Genomic DNA, 18,198 nt, shown 5'->3' with positions numbered 1-18,198 from the left:
GGGACAAGTCCACTCCATCACAGTGTGGCTGTGAATTAATCATGACGACTAATGGGAACCACCTCAACTCCAGACACTTCCCTAGCCAGCTCCGCCTGCCCTGGCACCCAGGAGTGGGCCAGGACCATCTCAACTCAATTTAACTCAATTTGAAACAGCACATTTTATTTATTATCTGCCTACACTTGTTAGACACTATGCTGCACTTTGGTGATAGAAGCTGAACAAAACAGACACAAATTCTTGCCCTCAGGGAACTTACAATCTAGCAGGGTGAGAGGGACTAAATAACTTTCAAGGAAGTAATTTTTGTCGACAACTGATTAAATGTTATAAAAGTGGAGTGCAGAGTGCTGTGGAAAGGTACATGGGGATGAGGGTGACTTGGCTAAGTCCAGAAATTGAGGAAGGCTTCTGTGAGGAAGAAAATTCCTCTGAGCTGAACTCCAATCAGGTATTAATCAGGCAAGAGGTAGGAAGGACTGGGTGTGGATGTAGGAGGAGTGTGGCTTGAGAAGGGGCAGGAGAGGTCAGCAGGGACAGAGGCCGGGAGTCTGAGTCCAGGACTGACAGAGCTCAGCCTGGAGGCTCTTCTGCCTAGATGACCAGCCTTTGTGTTCTTGGATGGGTCACTGTCACGACGCCCTGATATAAACAATCAGTCATATCACTTTGGCTGACTTGAGCAACTTCTGGTATTTCAACCTGTGCTTTTGGACTTCTGAAGCTGTCTCAGGTACTAGGCACTCCTCCAAGAATACTAGGTTCCTACTAGTTGTTTATTGCACACCCTCAGTGGTAAGACCATTAACCCCAACTGTGCACATGAAGGTAAGCACTCGGCCTGGGGCTTGCGAAGTGGCCTCTCAGCACCATGAAGGGTTGGGTGTCTTCATGGAAGGACAGGGCTGAATGTGGTCTCTCGACCCTGGGGTGGGCTCAGGCACATGGTTAGGAACACTGGCCTCCCTCAGTCAAAAGTGCTCACCTCATCTCCCGGAAAGGAATTATCCTTCCCTTGGAGGCCCAGTCTGGTCTGGACACCTAGAAAACCTAAGCAAACAGTTTTCTTCTGAGAACAAAGTGAAAGCCCTTCATCTACAAAGATCTTATTCCAGACAAGTCCTTTGTAGAGATGTAAATAGACAAAGGAGCCTAACTGCCCTCAGGGCTTCACAGGACTTACTGATGACAGGACTTACTTTCAGTAAATCTGAGTCAGGAGCTATCACCAACCCCATTTTAAAAGGAAAAAAACAGAGTCATTCTCCCAGATGGAGAATGACTTACCCAAGACCACTCAACCTGGAAGGAATGCACCTTAACAAGAACAAACTCAGCCTGGCTCTGTCATATGTGAGATATGCTTCCACTGTAGGCATTTATGAAGGGATCAGGCACCCTAGCTCCTGAGAACTAAAAGGCACCTGGTTTATGAAGGAAGTGCAGCTCTACCAGGGCAGAGGCCCCACTGTTCACACACACAAGATTTGTAATTTTATTCAGAGTGGTCACTTTGAAAATCCATATGTCTCCAGGGTCCACGTACATCATAGTGTCAAGTCCTGGAGCAGAGGCATCCATCAGCAGCTCCTGAACGCCATGGTCTGTATGTCCACATGCCTGATCCCACCCCAGTGTTGCCTTGGCAGCAAAGGCTCACTTGAGCCCTAGCTAGTGGGCTTGACCAGAATTCCCTTGCGACCTTCAGACTTGGGAGGCAGCCTGCCCCACCCCTGCCACAAATGCCTCCTTTGCCCTACCCACTCTTTGCTGTCTCTCTTGGAGCAAGGCAGCCAGCATGGAGGTAGCCTCGATAACTTGCTAACGTGCTGCCCATGCTGTTCTTAAAAATTTATGACTGTGCAACATGAAAAATCCGGCTGAGGAGCCATCATTAGCAGAGCTGCCACCCTCCCCCACTAAAGCCACCATCGTAAATTGAGATTTATGGCTGCTGCAGGCGGGGCGGGGGTGCATGCACTGAAGATGTTGTGGGGGGAAAAGGAGAGACCAATGAGGCAGTGGTGGGGCCAGGGACTCCCCCCTGTGGCAGCTCCAGTTTGTCACAGGCTGCAGCAAGGATACTGCTGGAGAGTGGCTCGGGATGTCAGATTAGTATGGAATACTGGATTCCACTCAGCAGTGGACTAGACGTGGGGAGGGGCTTAAGCCAATCACTGGCTCCTTTAGGTGTGTAGGACCAGACCTTGAAGTCCCAGGAGCCAAACCCAGGTCTCTTAGTAAGATGGATGCCTTGGTGAGGGAGGGGAAAGTTAAGACGTAGGGGTAAGCATCATTCTTGCTAGGGTCACCTTGAGTCAGCTTCCCCAACCAGGAGCACCTGTGTTAGGTAGGAAGCAGGATGCATGAGAACCTCCTTCCCTCCTATTCCTCACTAAAAAGGACAGGGAGAGGAGACTGAAGGTAGGTGTGCAGAACTGGACCCAGTCACACAGTCTCCCCCAGTAAGGACCAGGCTGGTCTAAAGAGAAAAGGAAAGGACCCCACTGCGTATTCCCTCCCAGGCAGGTCCTCCCCATCACCTCCCCTCCGTCTCCTCCCCTGCTCACTTAGCCCTGTCAGCCAGGCCATTATGAAATTGGGGTTTCATTTACAGACTAATTAAACATTACAGCTTGTTCACAATTACAACGTGGGGATGAGGGAGTAACTAATTACGGAAGAAATGAGCTAACATTTATCTCTGCTCCCACCCTCCCTCTCCCTGCTGTGCGCCCCCCCTCCCCCAATCTGGCTTCCTTTCACTCTGTGGTCAGTGCCAGATCTCTGCCTATTTCCTAGGATGGGGTTGCTGGAAGGGTGTGGTAACCCCCACCTAAGATCAGATTGCTATTCCCCGTTATTCTGGAGGGTGAGGCTTAGCTCCCAAGGTCCTGTGGCAGGGGAGAGTTGTGACTTTTGTGTAAGACCCTGTGGGTATGACTAAGGTATGATGATACGTGCAGCTATGACATCTGTGTGTGTGTGGGGGGGGGCGTTGCTATGAGTGTGACAGTGCTGTGGGGCTCTATCTCATGGGAAAGGTTTGGATGACTGCTACAGATGACTATTTGTGTGCCAGGATATAAGCATGAATGAACCACATCCTTACCCCCGACCCCCAGGACAGGACAGAAAAGAGCTAAGTGGCTGATAGGCAAAGGCAGGCTTGGGATGTGGACCTAGCAGCCCAGAGACCAAATTCCCACTGTGGAGGCCCCATTCACTCTCCTGCCTTAGAAGCAAGGGAGAGACAGGGTTACTCTGCCCTGGGGCTCAACTGGTTTGGCCTTATCCTCTGGCCCATTGTACCCTCTGGGGCCCAAGGAGCCTCCTAGGGGTTTAGAGTGCCCCCTGTGGGCAGGAGTCCTGGGGTCTGGCTGGCCTGCCACAGGGTTTAATAATAGTAACAGGGAGTGTAAGCGTTTCCATCCTTCCTGCCTTTGGGCAGAAGAATAAAGGAAAGAGGAGGGAGAGGAGGGAGTAGAGGGAGCCGGCTGAAGGGAGGCTTTGAGGCCTCAGAACTCACATCAAACGGCCGGATCTGGGCCTAATTGTCTGACCCCTGCCCCTGCCTTCAATCAGCTCTGCGGCTCTTGCCCGCCCCTTGCCTAACTAGCAGCCATGTTCTCCTCATTAGGACAAGCTCCCCTTGCACACGTGTCCCCGGACATGTCCCCAGCACTCCAGCTCCCAACCCTGCCTGGTGGGAGGATATAGTGGGGACCCAGTTTTGGTGAGGCCCCTGGGACAACTATATCCTCAGTCACCACAGCTGGCTTGCTTGAGCCACATCAGCCCCTCTTGAGCTATAGGGCCTATTGCCACGTGCTATGATACACTCCTGGACTAGCTCAGCTGCTGGATGCATTCTGTCCTCTGTGTGTCCTTGCTGTAGCCCAACTGTCTCAGACACACATTACCTATATACAGGACCTGTTTGGTTCTTATCCCTTTAACCTGATTTAGCCAGGCAGGGGACCAGAGTTTGTGTCCACAGACTAGGAGCTAAAGGAATTCATTTGCCTACTGTTCAGGATGGCTCATTCAGTGGGCCCAGGTATGGTGGCATGTGGTTTGGCAGTAAGGCAGGACAGGTGGGTGGTGAAGAGCTCAAACTCTAGACTCGGGGAGATCTCTATTTAAATCCTGTGTCCCACTTCATTGCTAGGCAGCCTGAGGTGAATGACAACCTTCTTGAGCCTCAGTTTCCTCACAAACGGTATCAATGACAGCCCCATTACAGGACTTAAGAACTCAGTGATAATAAATACAAAGCCCATGTACTCTGCTTGGCACTCCACAATGGTGTGGAATGATCCCGGGTGACTCAGAGCAAACAACTTCCCCTCTCCACAGGCTACAGGACCCACTATGCCCAGCTGAGGTCCTGGGTCCTGGGCAGTTATGTCCAGGATGGAGACACTGTGAGGAGGGGTTCAGAACCCTGCAGCAGAGTAGGTGCAGTCCCAGTGGGCCCAGCCAATACCAGGGCTGGAAGAATCCATACTGGAGCCTGGATGTGGAGGGCAGGGATGCCACGCAGTACCTTCAAGGTGAGGGGCAGTGGCCTAGCTTAATGAATGCCAGCTGGCACTAGGTCAGATGAGGTGGGCCGTTCTGTGGGTATTGAGGGCCTGGGAGGAGGGGTGCTGTGTACTATTGGAGGGAAGGCTGTTCTAGGGATTACTTCTCAGGGTACCAGACCTGTTCAGAACTGGAGGAGGGGCTGGCCTGATCTGGGGCCTGACATTGTCTCTCACCTTAAACTTGTGGTAATGACTTGCAAATATTGATGAAAACGTGAACTATAGAGATTGTGTTTTTCGGGGAATGAAGGTGGGGAGAGGGGATAAGGAGGAAAATAAACTGAAATGAAGTTCAGTTATCTCCCATCTATGGCTGCTCTTAATCCCCCAGCCCAAAGGAATCCAATGCAGTCCCTTATCTACCCTGTCAATCACTCAATCACCGCCCAATGCTTGGTGGGCACCACACCGCACACCCACACACATGCTCACACACGCGCACACTCATTTGGCTGACTCTTGCTCTAACATTCCCGCCTACCCCCAGCCCATTACTCCTCTGAGTAGGAGCAGCCAGCACACGGGTCCTGCCAGATGGATGCAATTTGCATAATATCAGCAGCGGAGGCTGCAAGATCACTAGGGGTCAGGGCGCTGACATCTCCACACAGTCTATCTGCAAGTGCTAATTTGGCCAGCATTGATCTGTCTTTCTGATTTCTTTGTCATTTATGTCTGCGATGGTTTGACAGGAGATACTGAGTGAGACAAGAGGAGGCCAAGCCAGCCTGGGGCTAGGAAGGTAGGGAAACAAAGATTGTACTTCCTAACGCATCACCCACATAGAACACATACATACATAGACCAAAACCTTCCTCCATCTGTCAACTTATCCATCCATCTATCCATTTTTCCATCTGTAGTTGCCACTGAAAACTAGAGCCTTGTGTGTGGCAAGAACCAGTTCCTCAGATGTCCCTAGGGCTCCAAAGGTGTCAGTTTAGGGAGGAAGAGGCCAGTATTCCTCTTCCCAAGCACTATCCAGACAGGTCAGTGCAGACCCTGTTGATGTCAGGATAATCCTTCTCATGGTTATCCATCCCTGGCTCCTCACTTTCATGAGGAGAATGTGAATGAGGCCATGCTGAAAAACAAGATGGGAGGGAGGAAGTGTGAGGAAGACACTCGTCTTCTCTCTCTCCTTATATGACAGCTGGGCTGACTCCCCACTTTGTGGTCACAAAGGTGGTCAAAGCCAGGGTGCTACTGGTGGTGGTGATGAGAAACCTCTTAGGGACAGATAGGGAGAGGGACACCAAGGTCTATAGGGGGCCTCATATCAATATATCACCACAATATATCACCACCCTCAGGTCATCTGAAGCACACACACTGGGCTCTTACTGATTTTGAAGCCCTCTAGTTGAGCCAGAAAGTCCTGTGACATATCAGGTCCAAAGGCCACCTGCTGACCGTTCAGGCAGAATCCCTACATTCTTCTCTGCCCTCACTGTAGGGATGGGAATACTGCAAGGTTAGGAGATGCCACTGGGCAAGGGAAGGGAGGACTGCAACTCTAGGAAGGAGGATACTTCAGTAGAGAAGGGGAATGATCACTGTCAAGGGATGCAGAGGGGCTATGGCATCCCCAGGGGCATGAAGCCTCCTCCCCCAACCTCTGTCTTAGTTCCTTCTCCTTTCCCTTGCCCATAGTGGCAACAGCAGGGTGATCAGAAGGAACTCCCTGCTGAGCAAGAGGGGGGCTAGCATTTGGTGTGTGCTAATCCAGGGCTGAGGTCTTCAGAGGGACCTGGGAAACTTCAAGGAGGGGAAAGCAAAGCTGTACTGTAGACGAGCTCATTAGCCACCACCCCCTACTCCCCCCAACGAGGAGGAGGGCGGGCGGCCCAGTGAGTGTGGCGGCAGAGAAAAGGCTGTCACTGTCCTTTCTTCCTTTTGGTATAAGCGTCTCCCTCAGCCGACGATTCTCCCGCAGTGACACCTCTCACGGGCACTAATGAGGTCTGTGTCACAAAGCTAATGTGTTCTGACTGGACTCTGATAGACACCCCACTCCTTCAGGAGAGACCACAGGCCAGTAATGCCCCTGGGGGTCAGACCCTCACCCCACCAACCACCAGGGCAGCTTTTTTGCTAAACTGTGCTGGACAACAAGCTCCTGAGAGTCCTTTGGTCTCTGACCATGCCACCTGTACCATGAGCCTCAGAAGAACCTCTTCAGTCCCAGAGCAGAGGGACTAAGTGTGCAGGCAGGACCACCCAGCCTCAATATCAGGGAAGGTTTTAGTTATTCTCCCAGCCAGTTGAAACCAGCAGTCTGTGGGGCTTCCCTGTCACAATAGCAGGTGAGATTTTATTGATACTTCCTGTGCATATTTCCAAAAGGAAAGAAGGGAAAGAATCCAGGCCATGCCTTAGGGTTCTGTTATTGCCTACAACAAATGATAGTAGACCAAGTGTGTCTTCTGTACACTTATACTGTGAGGGCTAAGAAGAATCCCAGAGGAGGTAGCCCCTGGAAGATGGTCAGGATTTCTTGGGCCAAGAGGTGGAGAGCAAACTGCAGAGTAAGAACTGTCAGGGCCAGAGGAGACTAGAGGCCAGCAGGCACAGGGCCTGGCTTTGCTGCTGGATGGCAATACCTCCTTTCCTTGTTTCCTCAGCTGTTGTCCATGCTCACACTCTGTCAAGGCCCGTGTGTTTCACATGACACTGATGGAAACAAGGGAAGTGAGCCTGTCTACTTCCACTTCATCTGTGGAAAAGGACACCCACCAAAAAGGTGCCTGGAAGATCAGCAGTGATTAAGAACAGACTTTGTATTTGGATGGACCTGGGTCTGAATCATAGCTCCTCAACTCAACTGGCTGTGTGACCTTTGGCAAGTCACTTAACTGAGCCTCAGTCTCCTCATCTATAAGAAGGGAATGATGCCTGCCTTCACAAGATTAGTGAATATAAAATAACATGGGTATTTTTCTTACCTTTTGCTGAAATGAAAGAAACTACCACTCAGCAGTCTCCTGTGGAAGCTGCCCTGCTTCAGAGACTTGGCCTGAACTGAGGATGCCAACAAAGCCACAGAACCTTAGCAGTCAGCAGTCGTACACGCAGGCAGTTCCTCCTCAAGCACAGCCCATTCTAGCACCACCCTGTGCACCATGCACACCAGGCAAATCCACCACTTCAGGAGGAAGTATTTATCCCCTGCCAAGATGTCATGCTCACAAACCTCCAACAGCCTTTGTGCGCAGTGTTCCACTACTTTAAGATACTCCTTTAGCCATCTCTGAATTGATGTCTCCCTTAGTCACCAAGGCCAACCTTATAATTTTATCTGAGAGCTCTATGGGGACAGGGCACTGTGTCATCTTTACCAAATGTCATCATTTCTGGTTCCTGTCACAGTCCCTGGCATATGCTAGGTGTAAGGTAAATGTTTAATGAATGCAAGTTTTACCTGCTCCCCTGCCTCTACTCTCAAAATCAATGTCCTGGATCTGAATTACCCACCACCTCTGGCTTACCTTATTGTACCTTCCCTTCGGTTGCTCTGTCTATAGCCTCTTCACCAATCCTTCTTGTACAAACTACCAGACTTCTCTGACTGAAGCACAGTTCTGACCAAGTCAGTCCTCTGCTCCGACAACTCCCCTCAAACATCTTAGTATGCACATCTTTCTTGCTAGCCCCCTCCCTACCTACAGCCCTATCTCCCTGCCCCACACCTGTTGCCCCACCTCTCCAGCGAGCCTGCCTCCTTGTTCTCTCAGCACCTCCACACTACCAATGCAATACCCCCATGGCACTGGGTGAGAATCAAGCAGACCCTGGAGATGGCTATGTGGTGGGATTTGCAGAACCCTCAACCAGCATTACCCAGTGCTGCCTCACACCCCCATCCATATATATACCACTCCCCACTCCAGGCTGGCAGCTCCTCACACAGTTAATTAGCATCATGTCACTGAGGACCAGCCTGAGTGGCCAGTGACAGGAGCTGACCTCTGACCCCAGGGCTGGGAAGCAGTCCACATCAAACTCTTACAGCGCGACCCTTTTAGCACGCACAGTAACTCAGGGCATCGCCAGCTGAAGCTTATTAAAGCTGTCTCTTTGGCGCGAGGGCCATTAACCTCACTGCTCAAAACCCATGCCTCCCCTCCCCGCCTCTCCCAGCCCAATTAATGCCCTGCGTCCTCCCTCCCTTCCAAGCACCCTTGCCCACACCTCACAGCTAGCTGGCAGGGCAGCCTTCTTCATTCCAAGACTACAAAGACCAAGTGCCAAGAACTGCAAGTGCCCTGGGAGCTTTGGATGCTGGCAGGCCACAGAGAGGGAGCTCCCTGAGCACCTGAGGTGGGCCAGGCACTGTCCAAGTCCTTCACACAGGCTACTCAGTGGAACCCTCTCAACAGCCCTGAGTGGCAAGTAGCACTGCCCTTCATTTAAGCCCAGGATTCTGCATGGTAAAGCCAGAGTTGCCTCTGGCTTCAAAGCTACGACCTTATTGTCACTAAAGCTTTTGGGGCTGCCCCCCTGGGTCAGATGGAGAAACTTCCTTCTCTACAGGAGGGGCTACCTGGTCCTAAACCAGGGCCAACAAGGGTGAAGAGACAAGACAGTAGCACTGAGTTTCAAGAGGCAATAAAAAGCAGGCAGAGGGAGTTGTTCTCCTTACAAACATACTTGGGGGAAACAGAATCAGGGCACCCAGCTCAGGGCCAAAGAATGCATCAAGCCAGTTCTGCTGCTCATCCATGGCCAGACTCCATTACTGGCAGCCCCTCTTCTCCTGGACCAATGGAAGTATTCTCATACGTCCTCTTTCTTTGGTCTTTCCCTTGCTCATCAATCTTTCATTGAGTCATTTACTTATCCGGCTTTTCACCTATTCATCTGTAAGCATTTATTGAACATGTACTAAGAACTAGTTTTGTGCAGCACAAACTGCCCCACTGATTCTGAATCAGAGTTCTGGTCTTTCTTTTGGTGGTACTGGCGTTTTGAACTTGGGTTCTTGCACTTGCTAGTCAGGCTATCACTGGAACAATGTCCACAGTCCTTTTTGATATAAGTATTTTTTGAATAGGGTCTCACTTTTATGCCCTGGCCAGCCTGGACCTTGATACTACTATTTACACTTCCTGCACAGTTGGGATGAGAGGCATGTACCACTGTGTCCAGATTTTTATTGGCTGAGATGGGGTATTATGAATTTTTTGCATAGGCTGGCTTCAAACTGGGATCCTCCCAATCTCCACCTCACAAGTAGGTAGGATTAGACTTGTGAGTCACAGTTCCCAGCCTCATATCATTCTTTCACTCATAAACCTTCTATGTCGCCACTAAACCTCAGAAGGCAGGAATCACCCACCTCCCCCATCTCGTTTCTTTTTGGTGGTGGTACTGGGGATTGAGCTCAAGATCTTGAAAAAAAAAAAATCATACCTTTTAATCTGACAAAGTCCTGTTTATTTTCTACTTGTTCTTTAGCTCAAATTTTCTACTCCACTATCAAAAAACTACTTGTAGATGTCTAAACTTGTCCTCTCAGTATGCTGGCTTTCTTGTGCCCCCAGGCCTTTGCATACACATTATTCCAACCCAAAATACCCTTCTCCTTCATTTTACTGTCTAACAAACTCCTTTGGGGTAATTCGGGTGTTTTTATCAGTCTTTAGTACCTCAGATGGCAAGTACCTATTTTGGTCTCTGTCTCTTCTCAGGATGTGAGCTCCTTGAGGACAGAATTCCTCAGCATGTTCAGTACCCACTACGCACCAATAAATGTGGAATGGATGATGGGGATAGTGTGTAGCAGGTGCCTGGGACCTTCTATTCTTCTGGTATCTCTCTCCTGCCCCCCAATGATACCTTCCCCCAAATGATCAAGTTGTGACAAGGTCATAGTGTCACCTAGGAACACCCTGACTCCTCCCCTCCCCACTTGAAACAAAGCCTATACCTAGTCAAGTATACTGCTTAAAAGCATTTGCATGCACACATATGCATATGCTCCAAAATAAGATACACAGAAACAAACAGGCACTCTTTCAGAGAGATACATACACAAACTGATGGTTGCTTTCATAATCGGACATACGCCCTCAGAAAAATATGCATGTGTTGTTACGCACACACACACACACAACTCAAATAGACATGCAAAATAATACTAACACACACAGAGAAGTACAGCTAAAGGTGTCACACACAGGCAGATACAATGATGCACACAGACACATATTCATACTGATGTATCAGAAGCTCACAGAGCCTTCAACTCCCTGGAATCACGGCCACTCCAGTCTCCCCTAAGCAGGATTCCCCCTTAGGGTATAGCCCCATCTAGTACCCCAAGTGGCTCCTCCCAACCCAGACACTGCTCAATGGAGGCCTGCTGCTCCTGCAGGAGAGTCAATACCCTGTGGACGAAGCCATCGGTCAGAAGGACCTCTACTAATTAAAAGCTGGTAAGGTTTAAATAATTCATCTCCTTAACTCCCATTGATCGTCCAGTTTAGTGGCCACAGACTTGAAACAATATTAAACAGCCTCTTCTAGCTTCATAGGGGTAGGGTGGGGAGGGGGTGTAAGCTGACATGGGCCCACATCCCTAAAGACATTGTCCACTAGGGATGTGGACAATGGGGTAGAGGACCTTGGCTTGAATCCAAGGCCACCTATGACTCACCCATACCTCATTCCCCAGCCTCCTCTGAAACGTTTTTTTAAGAGGTTCTTTCCAATGGTCCTGTTCTATAACCCCCTCAACTCCATCCTTCCTTCCCTTTTCCCCCCAGCTATGTCCCAACCCTGGTGGGGTATTGAATGAGCCACAGAAACCCTCTGTGAGCCAAGGGCCTGGGGCATGGGGGCAGGGGACTGACCGAGCTGCCAAGGGAATTTGTGAAGGGACTGACCAATGCCGCTGTGGGGCCGGCCTATGTGTTGCAGGCTGAGGCCCTTGTTCATGTCTAGAAGTCCATTCTTGGGCCAGCAGCCCATGGCGAAGCTGTAAGCCTGGAAGACAGGAGGCAAGAGTGGTTAACAGAGGCCCTGACTTCTGAAGCAACCCCATTCACCAGGTCTCCACCAGCCCCCAAACCTTTCAACCAAAACCTAAGTCTCGTAATACCACCTCATAGGAGTCCCCTCACTGGATTCCCTTTTCACTAAAGCCTCCCCACCAGAAAACCCCTTCTTTCTCCAGAGTCCCTTCTCCTGGGCTTCTCTCATCACAGCTCCTCGGCACTTACTAGGTATCTCCACCAAGCTGCTCTCTAGAGCGCTCTCATTTATTAAGGTCTTCCTTATAAGGAACCCTTCTCTCATCAGAACATTCCCTTTACCATGCACCCTTCTGCAGATTCCCACATTTTGAGAGCCCCCAGAACTCTATTGAGTTCCCTCCCCACAGTATTATTGGTCACAAAGACTGGCCTCAGGAAGGACCTAGAAGACCAGTGCATCCAAAATTCACTCCACAGTCAGGAATACTGAAGCAAAAGCTGGCCAATGACATGCCATGGTCAAGTTGCTTTTGATTCTGAGAAGGCAAGACTGTGGAAGGCTCTGAGTGCTGTGTGGGGGTTCAATGGAGGAGGGAGTAAGGTCATCTAGTCGACTCAGACATTACTGGTGGTGGTGGTGGTGGTGGTGTGGGGTGGGGTGTGTGTGTGTGTGTGTGTGTGTGTGTGTGTGTGTGTGTGTGTTGGGGGTAGCAGATGCTCTTTTGAAGGTCAAGTGCTCACTTATGCATATTCAAAGCGGCCACCCATCGATCTGTACTTAATTGTTTTCCCAGGGTTGGGGAAAGAAGTGCTGGGGCCATCGATCTGTTCAGGTCCCCAGAACTGTGCCCCCTCCATTCTCTATTGCTCCGCCAGCAACTTCCAGTCTGGGGGAACACAGAGCAAAAAAGGGACAGAACCTTCCTTTATAGGCATGACTAGCCTGAAGTCACAGATGAGGAAACTGAGGCCCAGAAAGAAGAGACTTACGTAGGTTAGACCACAATAACATGCCCGGATGGGATTTAATTCCAACTTAGCCTACCAACAAAGTTCTGGGCTTCTGCCAGTGGGCCTGGAAGGTAGTTAACTCCGAACATTTACCCACCCCCTCACTTCAGAAGTCCTGCCCTCTTTCCAATGGCAGGAAGATGACAGCCTGTTGGACAGTGGTGGTGGGACGAAGCCTGGGTGAGTTCTCAGAAGTTGGATGGTGGGTCCAGTGATGGAGCCCAAAGTGACTTCAGATAAGCACTGACATTGTCCCCACCTACGGCTGGGCCCAGGAGGTCCCCTATCTGAGGAGAGGGCCCAGCACAAGGTCAGAAACAAAAGACAAGAGGCTGGACACAATGTGTCAGGGCCTAGGTGCTGGACAGAAGACCAGTTCTCTTCCTTCCCAGCGGTAGGGACCAATCTTCCAGTCCCTCGTCTCCTAGGAACCAATGTATTTAAACCTCAGCCTTAAGCCAAAGTCATTTTCCTTGACCACAGAGGTACTAGCCACAGCCCAATTTCTTAGTCAACCCTCCCCCAAAGGCCACAGGTGTATCCACAAATACGGGGGCTGAGTATGGGACTCAAGGACGGGGAGGAATATGGTGGCCTAGAGTCAGGACATGGATAGCAAGGAGAACCAGTGGGCAAGGCACAGCTGGAGGAGCTGCTGAGCATGGCTGGGCTGAGGCTAGAGCATACTGGGCCAGAGAGCAGTAGCGCCTTTCAAGTACTTTAAAATCACTTACAAAGGCCGGATTAAACGATCAGAAATTCCATTTAATAGGACAAATAAAGAAATAACAATCTACTCTATCAGCCTGGAGAAGGTGAGCTAGATAGGTTTTTTTCCCCCTTGAAAAAGGAAAAAGGGAAGGAAGGGGGAAAAAAAGAAGGATAATGTGTGTTTACTCAAGCAAAGAAAAAAATATTTAAGTGATGTCGGGGAGAAGATTGCAGTAACTAGTGAAGAATAACATCGTCTACTTTGCTGTCAAATCACACCCGAATTTCAGTAATAGATTCTCGGCTGACACTCAATTCAATTCGAAGGTGATCCTGCTTTATCCCAGCCCATCAAATATTAAACACTTGCATTAGCAGGTGCTGCCGCTTCCCGGCTTAAAGTGGCGGCGGGCGGTAGGGTTGCTGAGGCCTCTCCGCTCTGCTTACGGCTCAGGGACAGGGCAGCTCAACGTTATCTGCACGTCATCCTGAGTCTTATCACACTAAGCGGGAAGACCACTTCAGATAACATTAGACACTTGCTCCAAACAAGTCACCATGATTAGATTATTATTGTAATTATGACTCCCCAAGATCTTCCATGGACTGGGATGTACAGAGGGGGAGGCAGCAGAGCCCAGAAGGGCCAGGCTGTACTGGGGCAAGCTAGAGCCCCAGGCAGGAAAGCAGAGGTGCCCAACAAGGTGGTAGCCTGGTCCCGCCTGACAGATGCCTTTCAGGAAGGGCAGTCTAGCTTGTCAGAGCAAGGGCGAGATGAATTGGTGTCTCAACTGTGGCCGCAGTGTTATGCTGCACAGTTTCATATTCCCAGATAAGGTGTAATAACCAATTGCTGCCATGACACAGCCTCATCCAGCATTTCCTCAGGGGGGCACAGAATGGGGGGGGACAGCATGTGCACGTGGCTCTGCCAACCTCCTAATAAGAGGGATTTAATTTTTACAAATGCTGCTTCCAGCGGGGCCTTCACATACCAGCCAAAGTCCAAAATGATATTAAAACGGTTAATTAAAACTGCTCTACTTCAGCCTGGGCTCTCTTCTTGTTGGACCTGCTGAGAACCCCGGCATGTCTCCCTCAGTTACTAACACACATTCTGGCAGAGCTTAACCTTTGAACATGACCACCAGCACCACAGAAGCAGTCTAAACTCAGTACTAAGGCCCGGCACCTCAAATCCTCCACAACTCCTGCCATCTCGAGTACCCACTAGGCACAGCCAGCAGTCATAGACAGCCACCCAGAGAACATAAGAGGGTACTATAGAAACCTGTGTTCTTGTTTCTGTATGATCTGGACCCTCATACCTGCTTACCTGCTGTACCTGTTACTCACATACCCACTACCCCAGTACTCACTTCCAAAGCCCTCACCTCCCCCAGATATATACTCACCCTCCCACACAAGCTTCAGATTCTTCCTCAGGGGACTCTGTTCACCCTGACATTCCCTGTTCCCTACAAACATTCTCCTTGAGAGGTTACATCTGTCTATAAATCTTAGCAGAGCTCTTCTGGGAGTGCAGCTCAGGGCAAGATGGTATGAGCTATGTCTCAGGGATTCTGGCTGGGAAGTTGAGGCTGGCACCCAAAGGCTCATCAGAGCAGGAGGATCAGGAAGGCTGAGCCCTTGTGGGTTGTCCAGAGGGGACAGGCAAGCACATGGGGGTTGGAGGAGGCTAGAGAAGCTTCCTGGAGGGAGAGGTACTGGGTGGGGGGCACAGAGTACATGTGATAGGGGAATACGACATTCTAGGCAAAAAGACACAGCAAGGACAAAGAAGAATGGCAAAAGCATCAAGGGGCCTCATGTCTACACCTTTATTCCTACCAGCTTCCTTGCCTTGTACCGTCCCCTCTCCTATCAGCCTGTGAAAAGTGGGGATAAGGTGCCCAGAAACTGGCATGTCTTCTGATCCTGATGGGTATGGGTAAGGAATCTATTGTAAGAGCTCTCTCAAAGACCTTATCCCTGAGCCCCCTTTTCAATGCTGGGTCGAAATTCTCTGGGTGCCACTTCTCCAGCTCCACCTCTCAGCCATCAGGGCTCACCTGCCCAGAGGAAAGAGTGGGTAAAAGGCTGACCAAGGAACTTCTTAGTCCTGTCCATGTAGGCACTGATGCTAAGCCATGAGGACAGGGTGGAGTTGGGGTGAAAGATGCCAGGTCTACTAAACCAATTCTCTCCAGCCCTATGCCAGGCAGGCACGCACACTTCCCTTCCCTTGGGCTGCTGTAATTTCCATGAGCAGGGAAGCAGGTGCTGAGCTGCTCCCGGCTGGTTTTCCTCTCTTGTGGCTCTGCCCGCCTTGGCTGCTGCCCCATTAGCTTAGTGGCCAGCCATCTGCGACGGGCCTGCCGCACAGCCCTGCTATAGGCGCAGCGGGTGGCCCCCTGTGTAACAGGGAGCTTTGCCATTAGCGCCTTTAATATTCTGACACCTCAGCACAGCCTGCTATTACATGCAAACGCTGATCGCCCTGTGAAATTACATTGCTGGGCCCGCGAAATGGAATCGTGTATAATCAGCCTCCTCCATGCACTGTCAGTCCCATCACAAACACGGCACCCGGCGGCTTATGGGGGCTTAGCAGCTGCGACAAGTGTATTGGGTTTAATAGATGAAGTAGCCCTCAACAGCAGCAGCATCAGATCCTTCAAAAAGGAAGAAAGAGGCATCAACGCAGGCCTTTAGCCACACCTCTGGATGACTTGTCATCGCACAGACCTAAGGCTGATGGGCCCATTTCCTAAGGACAGGGACCAAATCCAACAACTTGTCATTCCCCTAACACCCTCCAGAGAGAAGGCCATGAAAGTGATACTCTAGAGGATGGGGGAGAGAAAGTGTGAAAATGCCTGCCTAGCACAGGGCAAGGGGGTGTTTGTTTGGTAGACCCAGTATCTTTCACTCCAGCTCCACCTGTTCTTGTGATTCAGTATTAATGCCTACATGGACAGGACTCAGAAGCTCCTTGGTCAGACTTCTATCCACCCCAACCTCTGGCCAGGAATCCTAGGAGTTAGGTGCTGACTACACTGCTGGGCAGGTGTGTAGTATATTTCCATATACTATGATATACGTCCTATTGGTTACCTGAGAGTGGGCAGACGCCAAGTGCAGGGCAGTGGTTGGGTCAAGGGCTAAAATTTAGCTCAGACTGCAAAGAGAAGTGTAGTCTATTCTCCATCTTCCAGAAAACCCAGAGTTTCCAAGCCAGCACCAGCATATCCAGCCTCAGCCTCCCCATGAGGTAGAAAGGAGCAGGCCTTTAGCCACACCTCTAGATGATCTGTCATCCCACAGAATTAAGGCTGATAGGTCATTTCCTAAGACTAGGAACCAAATCCAACCATCTGACATTCCCCTAACATCTACCAGAAAGGAAGACATGAAGGTGATGCCCTACAGGAAGGGGAGAGAAAGTGTGATAGATGTAAACATTACCTAGTTTCTCACCCTAGTTTGGTAGTTTGACCAAAACTTCTTGTGGTGTTGGGTATCAAACCCAGGGCCTATGCATGGTAGGCAGGTGCTCTACTATTGAGTTACATCCTTAGCCCTGATCAACATTTTGATAGCCAGTAAGCAGAGTACCAGGCCACAGATAAACACTTGGAGGGGTATGTCATATATATTTAGGGCATACCCAGCAGCCCATGCCTCATAAAAAGGACAGTAAGTTCAAGTCTCAGGAATCAGACAAGCCTGCATCTGACTCCTGGTTCTGCTAGTTGCTAGCACCATACCCTTGGATGAGTTGTTAAACCTCTCTGAGCCTCAGTTTTCTGTACTACAAAATGGGATGACAGTACTTTTTCTGCAGTCAACCAGGAACACTCACTCCCATTGCCACTTCCAGATACTCTTTAATGTCATTACCCAAAATGCACATTGCCTTTGAGAACACTGTTCCCTTTTCCTTCTACAGGTTCAGCTAAACACCACTTGTGACTGACTATTTTCCAGTGATGGCTGCAATACTATCTTGCATCCCACATGTGCTTACACTATGACTGATATACTTATCATCAAAAGAGGGAATCTTGTCCCCTCTTCTTCCCTGAAAACAGGGTGGGCTTTTGTGACTATTTCAACAGAGTATTGCAGAAGTAATATGACTTCCAGACTACTGCAGAAATGCTTACGCAGTTTCCACCTCAATTGCTGGAGTACTTGCCCTGAGGGTCCCGAGCTGCTGTGCTAAGTAGTCAGACTGTCTAGAGGCAGCTATGCTGCAAAAAGGCCAAAATAACCCAAGTCTGCAGAGACCACATAGAGAAGCCATGAAACTAGAAAGGTGAGGACAAAGATGTCCAGTCAGTCCTCAGATATTGTACTACAGTGTGCCAAATCCAGTCACTGCCTGACTATAATTATATAAGAAAGTCTGAGTTCTCACATAACAGCCGTTCCTGAGAAATTTGGACTCAGAGGAACTATGAGAGATAATAAAATATTTGTTGTTCAAACTACTAAGTTTGAGGGTGATTGGTGATGCAGCAATAAAAACTGGGAAACCAATACTTACTTCTGGATATATTCCGCAGGTATCTTCAAATCCTTCTTTCCTGCTGCTTCTAGACTATTCTTTTCCCTCTGAGACTTCATTACAAATCACCATCACTCTGGATAACTTCAGTATCTACAGAATACCCAAGCTGACTTGCTTCTCAATTTCTTGACTCCTGATGCTCATTAGTGACCTTCTATAATGAGCTTCTCTTCTACTTACTTTTGCCATCTTTCCCCATGGCCACAACCTAGGCCTTGAGATAACCCGAACTGCTTTCCCTCTGAAATGTCAGGGTGACAGATTCCACTGGCCCCAGCCTCCAATCCTTTCAGCTTTCATACGTTCTCTCCCTCTATTGTTGCTTTTTCCC

General features: G+C 49.8%; 1 protein-coding gene across 16 annotated transcripts in view; it reads right to left on the bottom strand.

Annotated features, from left to right (window-relative positions):
- Positions 1-18,198, bottom strand: part of Eri3 (ERI1 exoribonuclease family member 3) — a 128,220-nt gene that overhangs the window by 13,668 nt on the left and 96,354 nt on the right. For 7 of the 16 annotated variants that reach the window (XM_074080324.1, XM_074080325.1, XM_074080318.1 and 4 more), the window contains one exon: positions 11,447-11,579. The exons of 2 other annotated variants lie outside the window; for them this stretch is intronic. In XM_074080324.1, the coding sequence (XP_073936425.1) occupies positions 11,447-11,579 (133 nt within the window). Of the gene's footprint in view, positions 1-11,446; positions 11,580-18,198 lie in introns of those variants that run through there. 7 more of the 16 variants (XM_074080319.1, XM_020186584.2, XM_074080327.1 and 4 more) reach the window with 1 other exon arrangement.

Source organism: Castor canadensis, chromosome 7, assembly GCF_047511655.1.
Source record: "Castor canadensis chromosome 7, mCasCan1.hap1v2, whole genome shotgun sequence".
In the NCBI taxonomy this organism is placed as follows: Eukaryota; Metazoa; Chordata; class Mammalia; order Rodentia; family Castoridae; genus Castor; species Castor canadensis.
The sequence above is the reverse complement of the archived record's forward strand: the minus strand, read 5'-3'. Positions and strand labels throughout refer to the sequence as shown.